The 16,828-nt window shown below is 38.9% G+C and overlaps 1 protein-coding gene across 10 annotated transcripts in view; it reads right to left on the bottom strand.

The window, feature by feature from the left end:
- Positions 1–16,828, bottom strand: part of garnl3 (GTPase activating Rap/RanGAP domain like 3) — a 79,727-nt gene that overhangs the window by 37,232 nt on the left and 25,667 nt on the right. For 8 of the 10 annotated variants that reach the window (XR_006373283.1, XM_044143916.1, XM_044143921.1 and 5 more), the window contains exon 2: positions 10,771–10,840. Coding sequence is in view for 9 of the 10 variants with exons in the window: in XM_044143916.1 (XP_043999851.1) it covers positions 10,771–10,840 (70 nt within the window). In the remaining variant the exon portion in view is untranslated. Of the gene's footprint in view, positions 1–4,996; positions 5,101–10,770; positions 10,841–16,828 lie in introns of those variants that run through there. The other 2 variants (XM_044143922.1, XM_044143923.1) reach the window with 1 other exon arrangement.

Raw genomic sequence — 16,828 nt, 5'->3', positions numbered from 1 at the left:
ATGATTGCATAACCCGAGTTATGAGTCTTTAAATATCCCTGGGGTGCCAGGGATTTTGTATTTTCCAGAATAAACTTTTCAAACTCTCAAGAACACATTGACTGAGCAGAAAGTAATCTGTGTTACAAACATTTTTTCTTTTTTTTTCTTTTCGCAAATCCCGGCTCCTTTATTTTTACGTATACAGCTCTTTAGCAAACAAGATCAATTTATTTGATAAACAAATTTCTCTTGTTAGCTCTTGCTGTTATAGCTTTGTGTGGACTTTGCTGGAAATAATGATTACAATCTAACATCTTCAAGCCAGGAGGTAAACCATTGTTGATTCATGGCACTAGTGCGTGTGTGTGTGTGTGTGTGAGAGAGAGAGAGATGCTCTCTAATGCTTTGCAAATAAGGAGATAAAATGCATGATGTAGAGGTGAAATAACACCCCACGAAAGGAAACAATTACTTGTGAATTCAAAAAAAGAATAAAAAAGCTGTTTGGCAGTTTAGCTGCTATGCTCACCTGATTAAAACCTGTAAAAAAAAAGACCAATGCAGCCAAGCTGACAGCACCTCAATAATCTGCATTTACATAACAGCAAAAAAATAAAAATCTTCTGACTAGGAGTGAAAGCATCAGGCTATCGACTGACCCACTGCTCTCGCTAATGGGGGCAGCAGCTTTAAGGGCCCAGAGGAACGTGTAAATGCCTAAGTGAAGTCTTGGATCACAGAGCAAAGCAGATGTGGCCCATGTATGATCTCCTTAGCAGATGATTAGTGATGTCTCACAGAAAAGCCAGAGGTGGAATGAAGAAACAAGAATCGACGGCAGTAAATGTAAACAATTAAATTGTTTGGATATGCATTCACAGCAGGATATTTTTTTAACTACTGAAGGTGTGTTAGATGATGATAATAGAAAAACTTTTTTCAAAACACCAATCATTGTCAACTACGCTTAAAAAACTTTACAAGCATCACTTTATCCGTGAAGCTTTATTTAAGGTATGCAGGCAACGGTTTGAGGATATAAAAAATAAAAAATAAAAATATACGTTTCACACAATCATCAGGAAGTCAGTCATCGCTTTCTAAAGTTGAGACTGACGTCTGAAGGTTTTGATCAGTGTGTTAAATAGAGGAGATCATGCCGTAGAAAGAAATAAAAAAAGATTTGAGTATAATTATTCAATTATTATAATAAATAGTTGGGGGACCAGTCAGACACAGTGCTATGAGAAGATATTTGCCCACTTGCAGAGATTTTCCTGTTTTTTTTTGACACAACAAAAAGTTTCAGGTAATCAAACATGTAATTATCAGACAATGATAAAATATGCAACCAGTGTCATGGTTGTTAAGGACAAAAATAGTCAATCCAAAAAAAGGAAAAACAATTTTTTTCCCCCTTTTCAAATAATGTAATTACAATAATCCACGTTTATCGGAAGGCTCCAATCCATTTTACATCCACACCCATGTGGAAGGAAGAAATCATCTACGAAGAAGTTTTTGGACAACATAAAGTAGGCTAAAATACCTCAAAAAAGACGAGTCACACCCAGATCAAAAGAAATTCAAGAACAAATCAGTAACAACTAAACATTTAAATGATATGAAACCCTCTCTACAGTGAGAGCCAAGAACCATATACAGACAAGACAGAAATGACATCCACGGGAGACTTCCAATACTAAAATCACTACTGAATAAAAAAAGCACAAAGCATTATCTTGGATCTAAAGGTCATGAGGATGTAGCTGCACCAGACTAAACAAAGGAAGTCCCTGTAACATGATCACTTCAGTATAACTTGCTTAGAACGTATGAAAGCATGACATATGAATGCCATATATACAGTACAATAAACCAGCTGCTGTGGTATCTGACTGAAGTCAACTTTATTAAGTCTTCTCACACATCTCATCTGTTTGAACTCTGGTGCATTTCGAATGCATGTGAAGGGTGTCCAAAGTCGGTCCTCAAGGTCCAGCATCCTGCAAGCAACAGCTCTGGTGTCAATCTTCAGTGGTCATTGGGTGACTGTGCAAGGTGCATCATGCACAGCTTGCAGGAAACCATAAACTCACAGACTCAAGAAGGGTATTTTAGAGAGACAAATTAATCTAACAGTTTTTGGAGTGTGAATATACCAAAAATATTTAAGTAAAGACGAGGCAAGTTTGTTTGTACAGCAACAAGGCGTGAGTACAGTATTTGGTCAACATCAGGGAACAAAACAAACCACACACTTCTCTTTGTTTCTAATACAAGGTTGTGGCTTGTATCCATAGTGGCTGCTGCTGATCCTAATTTATGTGGCTAATAAACACACAAGCAGATGCAGCCACACACAGTGTGATCCACACATGCTGAGAGTGGGAATAAATTCAAAGTGGCAGTGCAATCAAAAGCCTCCGAGGCGATGACAGTAACACTGGTAGGCAGGTGGGAGTGGAGCCGTCTGCTCACCAGTCGACGTGAAAGACTGACAGCTAACTCTGAAAACACTGTGTTCCTCAAAAGACGCGAACATGCTAGCTCTGACAGCAGCCTCGGTTCCGTTCGTCGCTGGGTGCGACAAACCTACATGCCCACACAGAAACGATCAACACGAGAGTGTCGTCTGAAAAGTTGTACCTCCAACACTTTCCTCGTTTTTGTGTTTGGTGCAGCCAGCGCCCACCTCGCTGTCACTGCCTTCATCGATGGAACATTTTCATTTCGAGCTCTCTAAGCTGTCGTGTCAGGATGAAGCTGTGACAGTCGTTATCGGCTTCATCGAAGGTACTCAATGCAATAAAGCTTCTGAAAGTGGACTTATGGCGTTTTCAGTGAATGTAGCCACTGGACATGGTGGGGGTTGCCTTTGTGCTGTCTTTAAATGCACATACTATCATGAAGTACATGCAACAACATAAAACAAAAATTAAAAGGTTCCTGAAAAAATAAAAGCATGGTAACAAAAAAACCTGAGTGTGTGCTGGCATACAGATTTAATTGATCCTCATTTGTGCTAATGAGAGTAACTGGTGCATGTAATACAGGCAGACAGCCAGTTTGTGACTCTGTGTGGAAAAGGGCTGCAAGATATTGATTTCTTCAATTCTGTGCAGAACTTAATATATTAAACCTCTGATCTTAAAAAATGTCTGCTGTGTAGCAAAAAAACCTTGACTAGGAATATAAAGATATTTTGTGCCACTAGACTTTTGTGTTATTTAAATCCAACGATATAGCTAAACAGCTACTATAAAAATGTGACTGTGGCTTGAGAAAACCCCCCCAGTAACCTCACAACATTGATTTCAGTTCTAAAAGCTTGTATCTCAGTTGCATTTGTGCTTCAGACTCTTATTTTGTAGTAAGAAAAGGAAGTAGTTGCTCTTTTGGGTTGATGCAGCTAAGAGAAAAAAAAAAAACAAAACATGACCATCAGCGACTCTCTTACAAACATACGGACACATACAAAGTGAAGAATATTGGGGCAAAGTGTCAGCTTAGTGCTAAAGTTGGCGTCTGGTTGGAATGTTCTATTAACACAAGACTAAAGCGCTGTTTATGGTTTATGAAGCCCTACTGTATTTGAAAAATAAAATATTAAATTCTTAGGTTTTCCATAAACACCTAATAAAACCAGAATATGGTCTTGTTTCCAAGCAATCAATCAATATATTTGATAGCATCCTGACACTGAAGGATTCAGAGGCTGAAATTGACCATTATCTGTCATAGGCTAAGTAGTTTGTGTTGATTTGTTAGTTTTTCCTAATTTACTTCATAGTGCTGTTTGTTTAGACTTTAGCTACCATGTTATCTCTTTTGAAATCTTACTTTCTGTTTTACTTTGCACAAGTCATTCCACTTGTGCACTATATTTAGTGTATTGTGTATTATGTGTTGGCCCTGTAAAATATTTGCCTGAGATTGCACTGTCATATCTAAATCTATTGAGGGATCAACTCCATCAGCATATCCAGTATAGCAAAGGGTTTTTGCAAGATCCTAATCTATGTTCCAGAATGGGGCTTCCTGGTTGCCTGTGATCTCACAGTAGCTCACCAGTAAATCAGCAAGTTATTGAAACCAAACCATTATCCTATGACCATTGCTCATTGGGGTTGGGTAGATGTGGAACAGGCCATGCAGTCCAGTTTCGCCTTTATACTCTGAGACATGAATGACCCTGTGATGAACTGGCGACCTGTCCAGGGTGTACCCCCTCCCCTCTCGCCCGTTGACAGCTAGAGACAGGCTCCAGCACCCCTCCTGACTCCAATGAGATAAGGGTGTAAGAAAATGAATGAATGAATGAATGGATGGATGGATGGATGGATGGATGGACATTGAGTGTCCATTAGGATTTTATACATTAGAGCTTACAATGTGACACTTTTCAAGTTCTGAAAAATGTTGCCAATTAGACAATGTGCGCCAGATACTGCAGTCCTAAGAAAAAACTGAAGTATGCCATTACCACTACAAGCTAAATGTATAACCATAAGTGTTGTCTCTTCAGCTTTTTATGTAAGTTTTATGATTTATTGTAAATTTTGCTTCTGTTCTCTGCGACAGACTGGCGACCTGTCCAGGGTGAACCCCGCCTCTCGCCCGGAACGTTAGCTGGAGATTGGCACCAGCAACCCTCCAGACCCCATTAGGGACAAAGGGTGAATAGAAAATGGATGGATGGATGCTTCTGTTCTTTGAATAACTTATTTTATGCTTTCATTTTATTAAGACACTTTACTTTTGTTCTTTGAACTACTTCAGACGTGATTCAGTTTAAATCTTTAAATCTTCATGCGAATAAAATGTGGCACAAATTACAAAAACAGCAGCAACATTTTGACTTTCTTTCTGCCCCCAAAAAGGACGCAAAAAAAGTGTGAATTAAACCTAAACGATGCTACCAAGCAATATGCTACATTACCATACCAAGCATCCAAAATGTTCTGATTACAAAGATTGTTTTGTAATTGCCAAAACATTGGCAGAAACCCACCTCAGTTTCCATCGCTGTTTAACTCTCCTTGTCTGACCACTTGAGAGTTGAAATGTTTGGAAGTTACAATAATTTTTTCAGCTCAGTTTTATCCTCGTTCTCTTCCTTGTTTAAATGTCTAATCTGTTCGTCAAAGGCTGCCTCATAGTTCCGCTTAGCGAAACTGACATGTGGTTTGGGGTGACCACAAATATAAAAAAAAAAATCTTAGGGCGGTCCTTGTGTAAAAAAAAAAAAAAAACAGGTCAAGAAAAACGCCGGTGCTGTAAAGTGCCAATTTCTAAACGAACGCTGCAGAACCACTCTCTCATTAAAAAGTCATTTGAAAAGTACTGTGCCAGAAAATAATTTTAAAATAGATTTTTGGCTATAGCTTAACAGTGGTGATTTGGCTCTTTTTTTTCAGTAAAACTAATGCAGGTCAGTATGACTTTTTAATACAGACCTTAGAGTACGATGGCATGAAGGTGTTATAGTCTGCAGTTTTGGTTTTAACTGGTGTTTTGTGCTTTGTTTTCCTCTCTCCATCTAAAATAGGGGTGCTAAGTAGTTCTACCTTAATAGGTAATATTTTCATGGTTTTCTTTCCTTATTAACCATTGAATGCAATCTATGCATGGCCACTCTGCCTGCAAACAGTTTGAAATCCTGATCATAAATTTGAGTACTTTGGTATTAATATCTATTTGCTTGCAGACAAAAATAAATTCTAAACCATTAAATGAAGTAAATAGTCAGTAAAGGTTAGTTAGACAGTATCTTTCACAGATAAATCCATGAAGTGCTTCACAAAAACCACAGAGGTAAAACAGACTGGCTTTAAGAACTGCTGCAGTCATTGAGAAATATTAACACCAAATTAAGATTTACATCAGGGGCTCCAAAAGTTTCCAGTGATAAAACAAAATGATTGAATTTGTTACTTGCAGCTTCCTCTTTTTTTAATGAATCAGAGAAGTCTGAATAATCACTGAATAGAGATGTACTCAGACAAGAGTGTTTTTTTTGTGTGTGTGTGTGTTTCTGTGTGATTGGTTTGTCCAGTATGTGCTCTGTCCCCCACCCCAGTTCTGGTAAACATGGGCGCTGGCCGGCTAACGACTCTGCATGGACAAGCGAGTGCAGATCAGTGAATGTTAATCTAGAAAACAGACACATTTGCAATTTGTAAAACATTTGTGAAAACAGAAAAATTAGGATTTTTACTTGTCCTTAAAATATTACAAAAGTCTTATATTATTATTGGGACGTATCTCATGTGTGCCAGTTACCGACCTCCCAAAAATATTGGTCAATAACTGTTTTTTGACTTAATTTCGACCTGTCTCAGGAGACTCGAGTATCTTCACTAATCTATGTTTGGGTGGTTTAAATACAGAAACTACAAACATACCAGTAAATGTTATATTTTTAACGCATCTCAGTCTGTGAAGACGACAGTGAATGATATCATTTACCCCAGCAATGGTGTCTGTAGAGTTGCATCCTCGTATTGGCAACGGCTACCGGCTGCTGCCATGATGCCAAAAATAAAACAAACAGACAAGGTGAGTCATGGCTTGGCTTTTGCTGGTCTCTCCTAATAGGAACACCCTGCTCTAAATCAATATCTCACAGTGGTTTTCAGACTTTGGAATAAATATTTCAAAGTAGTGCAATGCAAGAGTCACACGTTGAAAATCAACGAGACATTGCGTGCAAATGGGCTAACTGATGGTCAGGAGCATTGTTTTGACAGTAATGTCAGTTTTGTCTTATGTTTATGTAAGTTGTGCTGAGCAGAACCTTTGTAGCTGTTTTGTTATCACAATGTCTTCAAGAAGATAGTTGTTGCAAATTTCTAAACCCCTTATTTGTCATGAGGATACCAGTGTCCTCATGGACCCCACTGATTTACATGTAAGTATTTTAGAGGTGCCAGTTAAGCGGTTAATGTAAAGCAGTGTTTCTCAATTCCGGTCCTCACGCCCCCCTGCCCTGCATGTTTTAGGTGTTTCCCTTCTGCCACACACCTGGATTGAATATGTGGGTGATTAACAGGCTTCTGCAGCACTTGATGGTCATGCAATCATTTGAATCAGCTGCTCTGGAGTAGAGGTACATCTAAAACATGCAGAGCAGGGGGGCCTGAGGACTGGAATTGAGAAGCGCTGATGTAAACAGATAACATGCTCATTTAATTTATGCCATGTAAACAGTTTGAATCATGGTGAAAAGAAAGTATTGGGAGTTTGGGGGGGGGATAACAATGCTATGTCCTGGGCTGGTGGACTCATGTCAGGCTCTACAGTTCTTGTGGTTGTGATGGGTTAGCTGTGGGCAATCGGGGGCCAAGCTAGACTATAAAGGGAATCCCTCCCTCTAAACTTCTCTGAAGCTAGCTCACCAGGTGGGGTGGTAATGTACCCTTCCTCCCTTGGTTCTTCTGAGCTCCACCTACCTCGGCAAGCCAGTGCGGCATGTTTGCGTCTCTCTCACTTGGTGCTGGGCAGTCTTGCTGCTGGGAGTTTGTGCGGGCTCCGGGTCACTTTAAGGTCTGGATCCCAGGCCTGACAAAAGATGGCATCGTGGGAGGGTTGGGAAGGTTTCAACGCTCTTTGCCTCTTTGGGGCTGCCTCAGTGCTTCATAGCCCGTCTCGTTGTGGGGTGGTGCCTTATGTCTGTCCACCTGTCCTCCGCAGCTCTTGGGGACTGAGTGTTGCATGCCTTTTGCCGTCCTTACCACTAACTGTGCACTTTCAGCTGACTCACTCACATACAACCTCTGAACACAAACACACTTACTTCTACATGTCAATGCACTGATGCACTTTGACCGTCATTCAAACAAAGGTTGTTATTATGGGACCTGTCTACGTTGATGCTGGATGGAGTCAATGATGCAATTAGAACACCATCTTCAGACATCTGTTTCTAAAGCAAAGCTGCTTTGGCATATTATGTAGGAAGCCAGTTCCTCCATATGGTATGCCTGAAGTGCCAAGACAACACAGACTGAGCCAAAATGGCAAAGGTTGTAAAAACACACACAGCTACCCAAATCTCTTAAATAAGAATAAACCCCCAAAATTTAAAGAGGTAGTACCTTACTTTAAGCAGTGACTGTACATAGTAACTTTTTTTAGTGTGTAAAAATTTGTACGTTCCCGTTTCTCACTGCCTGATAATTGGATTCAAATTGTTACGGTACATCTGTCTCTTGTTGTGGATCCTACTAATACTAACTTTTAGGAGGTGTGTTATCGCCTCCAAAGTAAAAGCGGATTTTTCATACATAAAAACAGCATATTCAGAATAACATAAGTTCAGACAACCCTAACAATTCACCTTCTCCATAAAGATGTTAATGCTACTTTTTAGACCATCACCTTTCAGCCATTAGTAGGACTATACCTGTAGAAACTGTACTTTACTTTTCATAAAGAATTATTGCAGTGATCAGCCAGAAGATCATGTGATTTGTCTGGATATCAATTGATCAGCATATTTCTTGAAACAATATCGATTGTGAAGCACTTATATGGTATTTGAATTTCAAATATATGCAGGTAGTATAACAAAGCCTGCACAAATTTAATAAATAATCCTCACCAGCAGGAGTCTGTTTTTAACACACATCATTACTGATGGGATAAGAGTCTGTGTGGCTTGTTTATTAGAGGAGGAGGTGGGTAATGGAAAATTAATGACAGGGCTTGATAAGCCCACGCTGATGATCAGAAACAACCTCAGGGAGGAAAACCGCATGTCGCCAAGCATACGTTCTATTTTTGAGCCTTGATTTCAAAGTAAAATTACATCTTTGCTTTCGTGTGGGAAAGGAAATGTAATTGTTTGTCTGGATTTAAAAAAGGGAAATGGTTTTTCTAATGAGTTTAGAGTGCATATTGCTTTAAGCTGAATGAGCTCCGGTGCATTAGGTAGGACGGGGATAACAAACAATTCCTTCCAAAGAAAGTAATAAACCCCCCAGCCCTGCTACACTTGGCATGCATATTTGTCATTGAATTTTCATAAAATTCACAAAATTACCCAAAGGATCCATAAATGTCATGTTGGTTGAATACAACTATATCTTCAGTGGGCTTTAGTTGATCCCTGCCAGTCTGTCCGTGTAGCAGAGCAGCATGGATTCTGTCATGGTGTAGTTCGGCTTCATGATGTTAATTGGATGCTTGGAAAAAAAAAAAAATCTTTATCCCAGAAAAGGATAATAGATTATTTTTTAAAATATGCTTAAGGTGTCTTTTTTTTTAAATCTTGGTATCTTATTATCAAAGCAGTGCTTTGTAAAACTTCTCACACTCTTTGAGTTTTTTTTTTTTTTTTTGGACAATGCCACCTCAAATTTCAATATAACCTTTTGGGATCTTATGAGACAAAGCAACAAAAAAGCAGTGCATAATTGTAAAGTGGAAGGAAAATGGGACGTGGTGTTCATATTAGTTTTCTGAAAAGTGGGACATGCTTTTGTATCCAGTCCCTATTACTATGATACCTTGAAATAAAACCCAATGCTACCAATTGCCGCTTTATTTGTGAACAGAGTCCACCTGTGCATAATTTACTGTCGGCATAAATCCAGATGTTCTGTGAAGGCCTCAGAGGTTTGTTAGAAAATATTAGAGTACAATCAACATCATGAAAACCAAGGAACACAAAAATAGGTCAGAGATGAAGTTGTGTAGAGGTTTAAAGAAAGTACTTTTTTTTAAATTCATGTCTACATGATCTAACCCCAGTTAAATTTTTGCTATTTCATACTCAATGGATGGAGGTTCTGTCAAGTTTACACTCATCATAAACATCCTTACGTTTAGTTGTGCTTTACTTTGTATAGGTATGCCAGAAAAGTCCCAACAAAATAAATTTGAGTTTGTGATTGAAACGTGACAAAAAAAGGTGTGAATATTGTATTGTTGCTATCTTTTAACTAATATATATGTAATATATTGTTATCAATTTAAAAAATAAACTTGATGTTTATTTTTCTTCATGTTTTATTCTTAATACATTAAGATGCCACGAGTAAGACTTTCAAGCTTTCTGCTTCTTCATTTCAAGATTAAGGGCAAACCACAGCCCACGTCTAGCAATCCATTAGAGACCCGCTTGATGCAAAAAGTAGTGGTGGCTTTGGATCGTGTGAGGTTATTGTTGACATCATGGTGTCTCATTTTCCCTCTCTGTCTACTTTTATCACATGCGCTCTCGTCTCACGCAGCCTCACTGTATGAAGCGTCTGTCTGCTGGTGCTGATAGGGCAACATGTGGTTTCTCCGCGACACTAATCTATCGTCCACGTGGTGTGTGGGACTCATGGACAGACCCTCAATATGTCTCTGGTAGGAAGCACAATCACTCTACAGACTTCCTCCCCCTCCAGGCTATCAGCATGTACAGCTCAAATTTAGTAGTGATGCACACACACACACGCACGCGCAATCCCCTATGGCAGCTGTGACTCAACATCTTAGTAATCAACCACAAAAACCCACACTGTGCAGCACTTTTAGACCAGCAGAGTTAAAAAAGGCAAGAATTTTGGTATAGCGTGGCTACGGACCACACCCAGTGTGTCGTGACTCACCAGCCACCCCCCTCCTCTGTTGTCCATCCACGAGAACAGACAGGAGGGGATGGCAGAGAGATTCAGAGACAGATAGGAAGGGAGGGGAGGTCATAAAATAAAATAACTAATGGAGGGAGGGAGCGGTCACACTGAGAAGAAAAGAGAGCAACAGGCTGATGGGGGCATTGTGGGTGGGACTCACCAACTCGACCGAACCATAGTGTTTCCTGCTGAAGTCTCCACGCCTGCAGCCCAGGTCCTCTGAGGCGGAGCTGGAACACAAACGTATGGTCAGACACATGGCCTACATCACACCACACACACACAGAAACAGTGACATCACGCATACACAAGTGGCAGCTGAAGCATTTGATTTTCCTTTAACCCCCACTTCTCACACCCTGACTACTTGTTCACTGGCATCCCGTTCTAACTACGCCCGCGCTCGTTCCCTTCCGCTTTCCTTCCGTCCTTCCTGAGCGCGTCTTCGTCGGTGTGTTGGAGCTGCCGCCGGTGGCATGGTGACTGGCCAGTAGCAGCAGCCAACCCACTGCTGATTGAGATGTCGGCCCTGATTGAATTAGGCCTCGGTGATAGATGGGGGACCTGCTGGGGCAGCTAGCTGATGGCTAAAGCACCAAGATGCACACAGTTTTGAAGTTACAGTTGCAATTTGACCTCAGAAAAGCGAAGACGTTGCACTCACGAGTGAAAATTGTATGTTTCTGTTCAGTTTTCAGTCATTGAACATAAACTCGTAGAAAAATTAAAATATGCACTCATGTGCAACTGCAACTCATGTAGTAAAAATATTTTGAGATTTTGGTAAATGCAGGAGACAGAAACAACTTCTGTTGGCAGAGATGGCATCATGCTTTAGGGCTGTTTCGCTGCCATTGGTACTGGCATGGACAACAGAATATTAAAAATGGAGAACTCCCTCCAGTTACCTCACAACAAGCAAGAACTTTGTATTTGATACTTTAACATAACTGCGTATCTTGATGGGAAAGTGATCTAATCACACATCAAAACTGGTTTAGGAATAAACCTAGTGGTGTGAGGAAGTGACTTTTTTAACAGTATTATGCCAAAACTGACCAGTGCAGCAGTTGGTTGCCACAGAAACTGTGGACGCATGCCACTGAGAGACAGATGAAGGGGGTCAAAGTCATTTTTTTAGGCAAGCCCAGCTGTAACGTGAGAGTGACTCAGTCTGACAAATGCTACTCGCCTATCAAGCCTTGTTTTATCTCCTATATCTGCAGAAACATGCAACAGATATCCTCTGAAAACAATAATTGTTTTGGTTTGTATATTTTTTATGATATAAATGTTTATGTCTTCCATTTCAAGCTATGAGCTGAACATCCAAACAGCCTTTAGATGTTTGATAAAGCACATGTTGAACAAAAATAATATATTTGTAGCCAAGTTATTTTCACTGTATCTTCCTGGGGAATCAGATAATTATGTCAATTCTATATCAAAAGCACAAATGAAGCTTTGAAAACGGTCAAAATTGCTCCATCAATCTAATTAGCAAACATATTTTAAGCAAAATAAGTACATGTGCTTAAAAACATTGTTTCTACTCCAAAGGAAAAGGTGTATCCATAATATTTTGGCATTATTATATCACAACATAATTTTTATTGCATCTAAAGTGACAGTTTTGTGAATCCTCAGAAACCTTTACATGAGAGACTCAGTTTCAAGGTGCAGAATCTGGCTTCTTTTTCTTCTACATTTTGAGGTTAAATTTGATATGTAAAAAGTTCATGTAATTGTCCTTCAGTATGCAACATAAATAGGTAACAGTAAAAGACTTCCTTATAAATACACACAAAATTCTATGTAGATAACCACTATAGGCAACACCAAAACCTTTTTATAGCTTTTCAGAATAAAACTGTTTCAGAACAGCAGTAATGTGATTCAGCCTAACTCCGCAGGTGAGACACTGACTACAGACACAAGCTCCACAGAACACAACTTCAAAAACAATCTGTCACTTTAGGTTCCAGCTGGTGAGCAGATCTTTTCCCCTTCAAATATTTGTAAACACAAATCCATCTTGCTCTACGATTACAGATGAATAATAAAGAAAACTAGTCACAGATGCAGCTAATTATTTGTTTACATCGGCCGTGTGATGCAATCGCTGGCAAAACGAGTGTGTAGTATTACTTTACAGGATAGTGACCCTTCACGGACCTTGTCTGAAACCATAGTCATAATGCTGCAGCACTGAGGAGCCTCAGTATTACTCTTTACTTTCAGGAACAATGATCACATTACTATTGATCAAAGGGCTAAAATCTTTGAAACAAATTAAATAACAGAGAACAAACTGGGTATGATGATTAATGAAGCTGTCGGTACAGTGTGCGTAGTGCTCTTCAAGTTCCCTTTAAGGAAAATAACAATTGATGGTTTTTAAGCTCCAAAGCACAGTTCAACCACAAAAGTTCAAAGTTTAACACCTCACAAAACGCAGTAAAGTTACCCAAGTATCCCGTTACACAGATAGCACAGGCAGAGCAGAAAAATAATTATGTTCTCACCATTAGCGATGCCACAAAAGACAGTCTAATCTCCATAAACGTAACGGTTACGGTGGGATTGCGAGGGAGATAAATCCACTCTGCTTTTAAAGTAGCCACTGCTAAAAAAAAAAAAAAAAGTTACAACTTAAAATTTTTGTTAGATGACTTCATGGAAATGTTTTACAGAAATAAAGCAATCACTATTAATTTAGACATATCTTATTGTTTGAATGCAACACTGACTCCCTTAAGCTGACATGGAGACAGCTTAAGCTCAAGCTTAAGCTCAAGCTTAAGCTCAAGCTTAAGCTCAAGCTGTCTCCATGTCGTGACAGTATAACATGTGACAATCTGTTAAAAGTAATAATAAAAAAAGAAATCGAGCTGCTCTGGTCCTACTGCTGTCCAGCTGTATTTTGGTATTAATAAATGGAATTCATGAAATCGACTCACTGACTCTTTTTCATCATCATACATCAAGAACTCAGCATGGAGAACGGCCATTTCTTTCATCGCCTATTTGTCTATTATTGTATTCACTCTGTACTAAGTAGCCCAAATGACCAAATTATTATATTGTATGATCTCTATCATTGAATATGTTGCTCCTTTAATGTATGAACCTATAGATAGAAACATATGTCAATCTGGTTGCATTGCCCAGAATTGTTGGCCTGATCATAAACCACGGGGAAAAAAATGAGAGAAACTCAGCGGTTTCAAGACTTTCAACCAGAACGTGTTAATCTCATCTGTCATTTCCAGACCAGAATAGAGCATAACATCAAATCCTTCCAGAAAATAAAAGGACAACCCAAAAATGTTTGCCAATGAGCCTAGAATTTCTCTAGATGGAGACCTTTTTGTGTAAACACTCCTTAAAGGTGCAAGAACTGTCTTTTCACTTTAGCCCAAGTTTAGGGAACACAGGTGAAAGTGAGAAGTCTGGCAAGACAAGAGGTTTTCATGGCTCAACTCTATTCATCATCACTGTGCACATTGTTATAGCTTTACATATCAAACATTCACCCTCTGGTTTTTGCCTTTTTAGAGCCACACCTGAACAAATACCAGGATACTTAATCTGCAACGTCTGAAATAGACTCTCCTTTAAATAAAGGGAACATGCCCTACTTCTCAGGAAAGATCCATGGTTTCAGATTTGGGGTTACTGATTTGCAGCCAGATTGCATCAAAATCAGCCAACGACGCTTTAAATTACAGCAGAATAAAATTTTGTGATGGTGCCAGAAAGAGAAAACCAGCAAAATTTAGAAAAGTGGCCTCCAGGTTGGCTTTCTGTATGATTTGAATTAAATCGAAGTGTCTTAAAATATCTGATAAAAGTAATTGCTCCCAAAAAGTTAAACGATTTAAAAAAATATATAAAACAGACAATGGCCAGTCCTCCCGGAAAAGGTTTTAAGTTGCAGATAACACGAATAACCTAGTTTTCTGTATTTTCTACAAAACAAAAACATAATGGACTGACAAACCCCAACATCCTAGTAGACCCTGACCATGAAAAAAAAAACAAAAAACTTGTACATGACCACCAGGAGAAAACCATGGCAGCAGCAGCAGCAGCAGCAGCATTATGCTGTCGGGATGCAACAGCAGAGACAGAGTTGGTCAGGAAGATGGATGGAGCTAAATACAAGGGAATTCTGGAAGAAAGCTTCTTAAAAGCTGCACAAAGTGTAAAAGGACACAGATTATCCACCTTACAGGAGGACAACAACCCCAAACATTCAGTCAGAACTACAGTGGAACGGTCTAGTTAAAGGAACTCCTCGCTTTGGTTTGTCCAGTCCAAATTAGACATAAATCCACTGCAGAACCTAATAATTTATGTTCAGAGCTGCTCTTTTATCCGAGTTATTTTGCAAACAAGAATGGCCAAAAATTTTGGTCTCTAGTTTTACAAAGCTGGCTGACATACCTGCAGCAGGACTTGCAGCAAATGATTTACTCAGACCGAATGCTCCCTGCACATGTTAGATTTTTATTTGTACAACTTTTGAAAATAGGGATCCTTTTTCCTTTCCATTTCACAACCATGAGCTACTTTTGTGAGATTCAACTGTGAATAACACCTTTGACTGAATCTGTCAAAGTCTTTACTGGGCTATAACTTAAGTTTAAAAGGGATGTTTTATACCTTTTGCAAACCTTGTGTTTCTATCCAGTTGGCCGCCAAAGAGCCTTTAGCTCTGGCTGACATTCTGGTCCATACCCACTTCTCTGCTTCTGTTTCCACCGAGAGTAAGGTTCATACATAATTTACCAATTTGCTTTACTTTAAGAACACATTTGTGCATCGATACTACGGCACACATCCATCACTGCACCTTTACCGTCCTTGCTTTCTATCTCAGCTCCATCGAAACCTTCACATTGTTTTTTATGTTTGTTTTTTGCTTTGCTCTTGCCTTTCCACTTAGCACCCAAGTCACATTTTCCCTTACCTCTTTGCAGTTCCTCTGCAGAGAGCGTCATGAAATGACAATACTGTATCTCAGGGGAATTGGATTAATTAATACAACCCCACTGTGGTTAATAAAAACCACTTTTACTCCCTCTGTCTCTCTTGTGTAGATTTTATGAGTTTATAGCGTCCTGAAATGATTTAAGGTGCTCCAAGTGAGTTTGGATAATTATAAAGGTAAGAATAGTTGGCTTTTTAAGCCCTCGCTATTACTACCTCACTTAATTCTGAGATTTTACACATTGGGACATGATAAAATGTCCCCTGGTCTTCACCAGGCCATAAAATTAGGTGACTAATTACAAATTACATCATGACCATTCATATTATTTTATGCTACATAATAGAATCTGATCTAAAGGGTTAAAGAGTAAAGGCTCTTAAGTCTTCTACATCGTTACAGAAAAATTTTGACCATTTATTTATATATCTTTGCTTCAGTTTATAAAAGTTTGTGGGCATTAAAAAAAAAAAAAAAGAAAGAAATGTTGGAGATCTTGTAATATCTTAACTGGAGATATTAGTAAGTTGGTGCAACTCACCACTTTTTTTGTCAATCATTTTTAGTCAATACCGTAGTTTTTTTTCTTCTATACTACACTCAAGCAGGTTGATCCCTTGTTTTCAGCAATATTTGTAAAAGTGTAGAGACAGAACACAGGGTTTACTGTAAGGTGATATTGATCAGGGTACGACGACAACGACACAATTTTCTAAGTTTACACTTAACTGTCTGTTCTATATTTGCTCCACACAGCTTTGGAGTGTGTAAAGTTGCTTATATAACAAACATTAACTTGTGTGTAGTGGACATGAATGTGACCTCTGCAGACAAATATTCTTCAGTGCAACTGTTGCAGGCAGTACAACTGCTCTATGAACAGCAATTTCATATGTTATGCTGTTGTTGTAAAGTAAAACCAATTTACTTCTGGTTGCTGTAACTCAAGCACAAATCACAGAGTTTCAAGGTGTAGTCGTTTGATTTCTAAAAATACAGAAAAGCACCTAAAACTCAAGTATTCTTTTGAAAATCTGATACACAGCACATACTTTTCTTTAGGAATAAGGAACAACTAGGAATAATTGTAGGAATTCAGCTGAATCCCAAATCAGCATCATCATCATAAGCGTGGTGGAGCACACATCTCCATTTAAGCTTAATGTTGAAAAGGAGCTTTTGTTTTTCAATTTTTGATATTCCGTCAAAGGAAATTTCACAA

This window comes from Gambusia affinis, linkage group LG17 (genome assembly GCF_019740435.1).
Source record: "Gambusia affinis linkage group LG17, SWU_Gaff_1.0, whole genome shotgun sequence".
In the NCBI taxonomy this organism is placed as follows: Eukaryota; Metazoa; Chordata; class Actinopteri; order Cyprinodontiformes; family Poeciliidae; genus Gambusia; species Gambusia affinis.
Note: the sequence above shows the minus strand (reverse complement) of the source record. Positions and strands in the feature narration are given on the sequence as shown.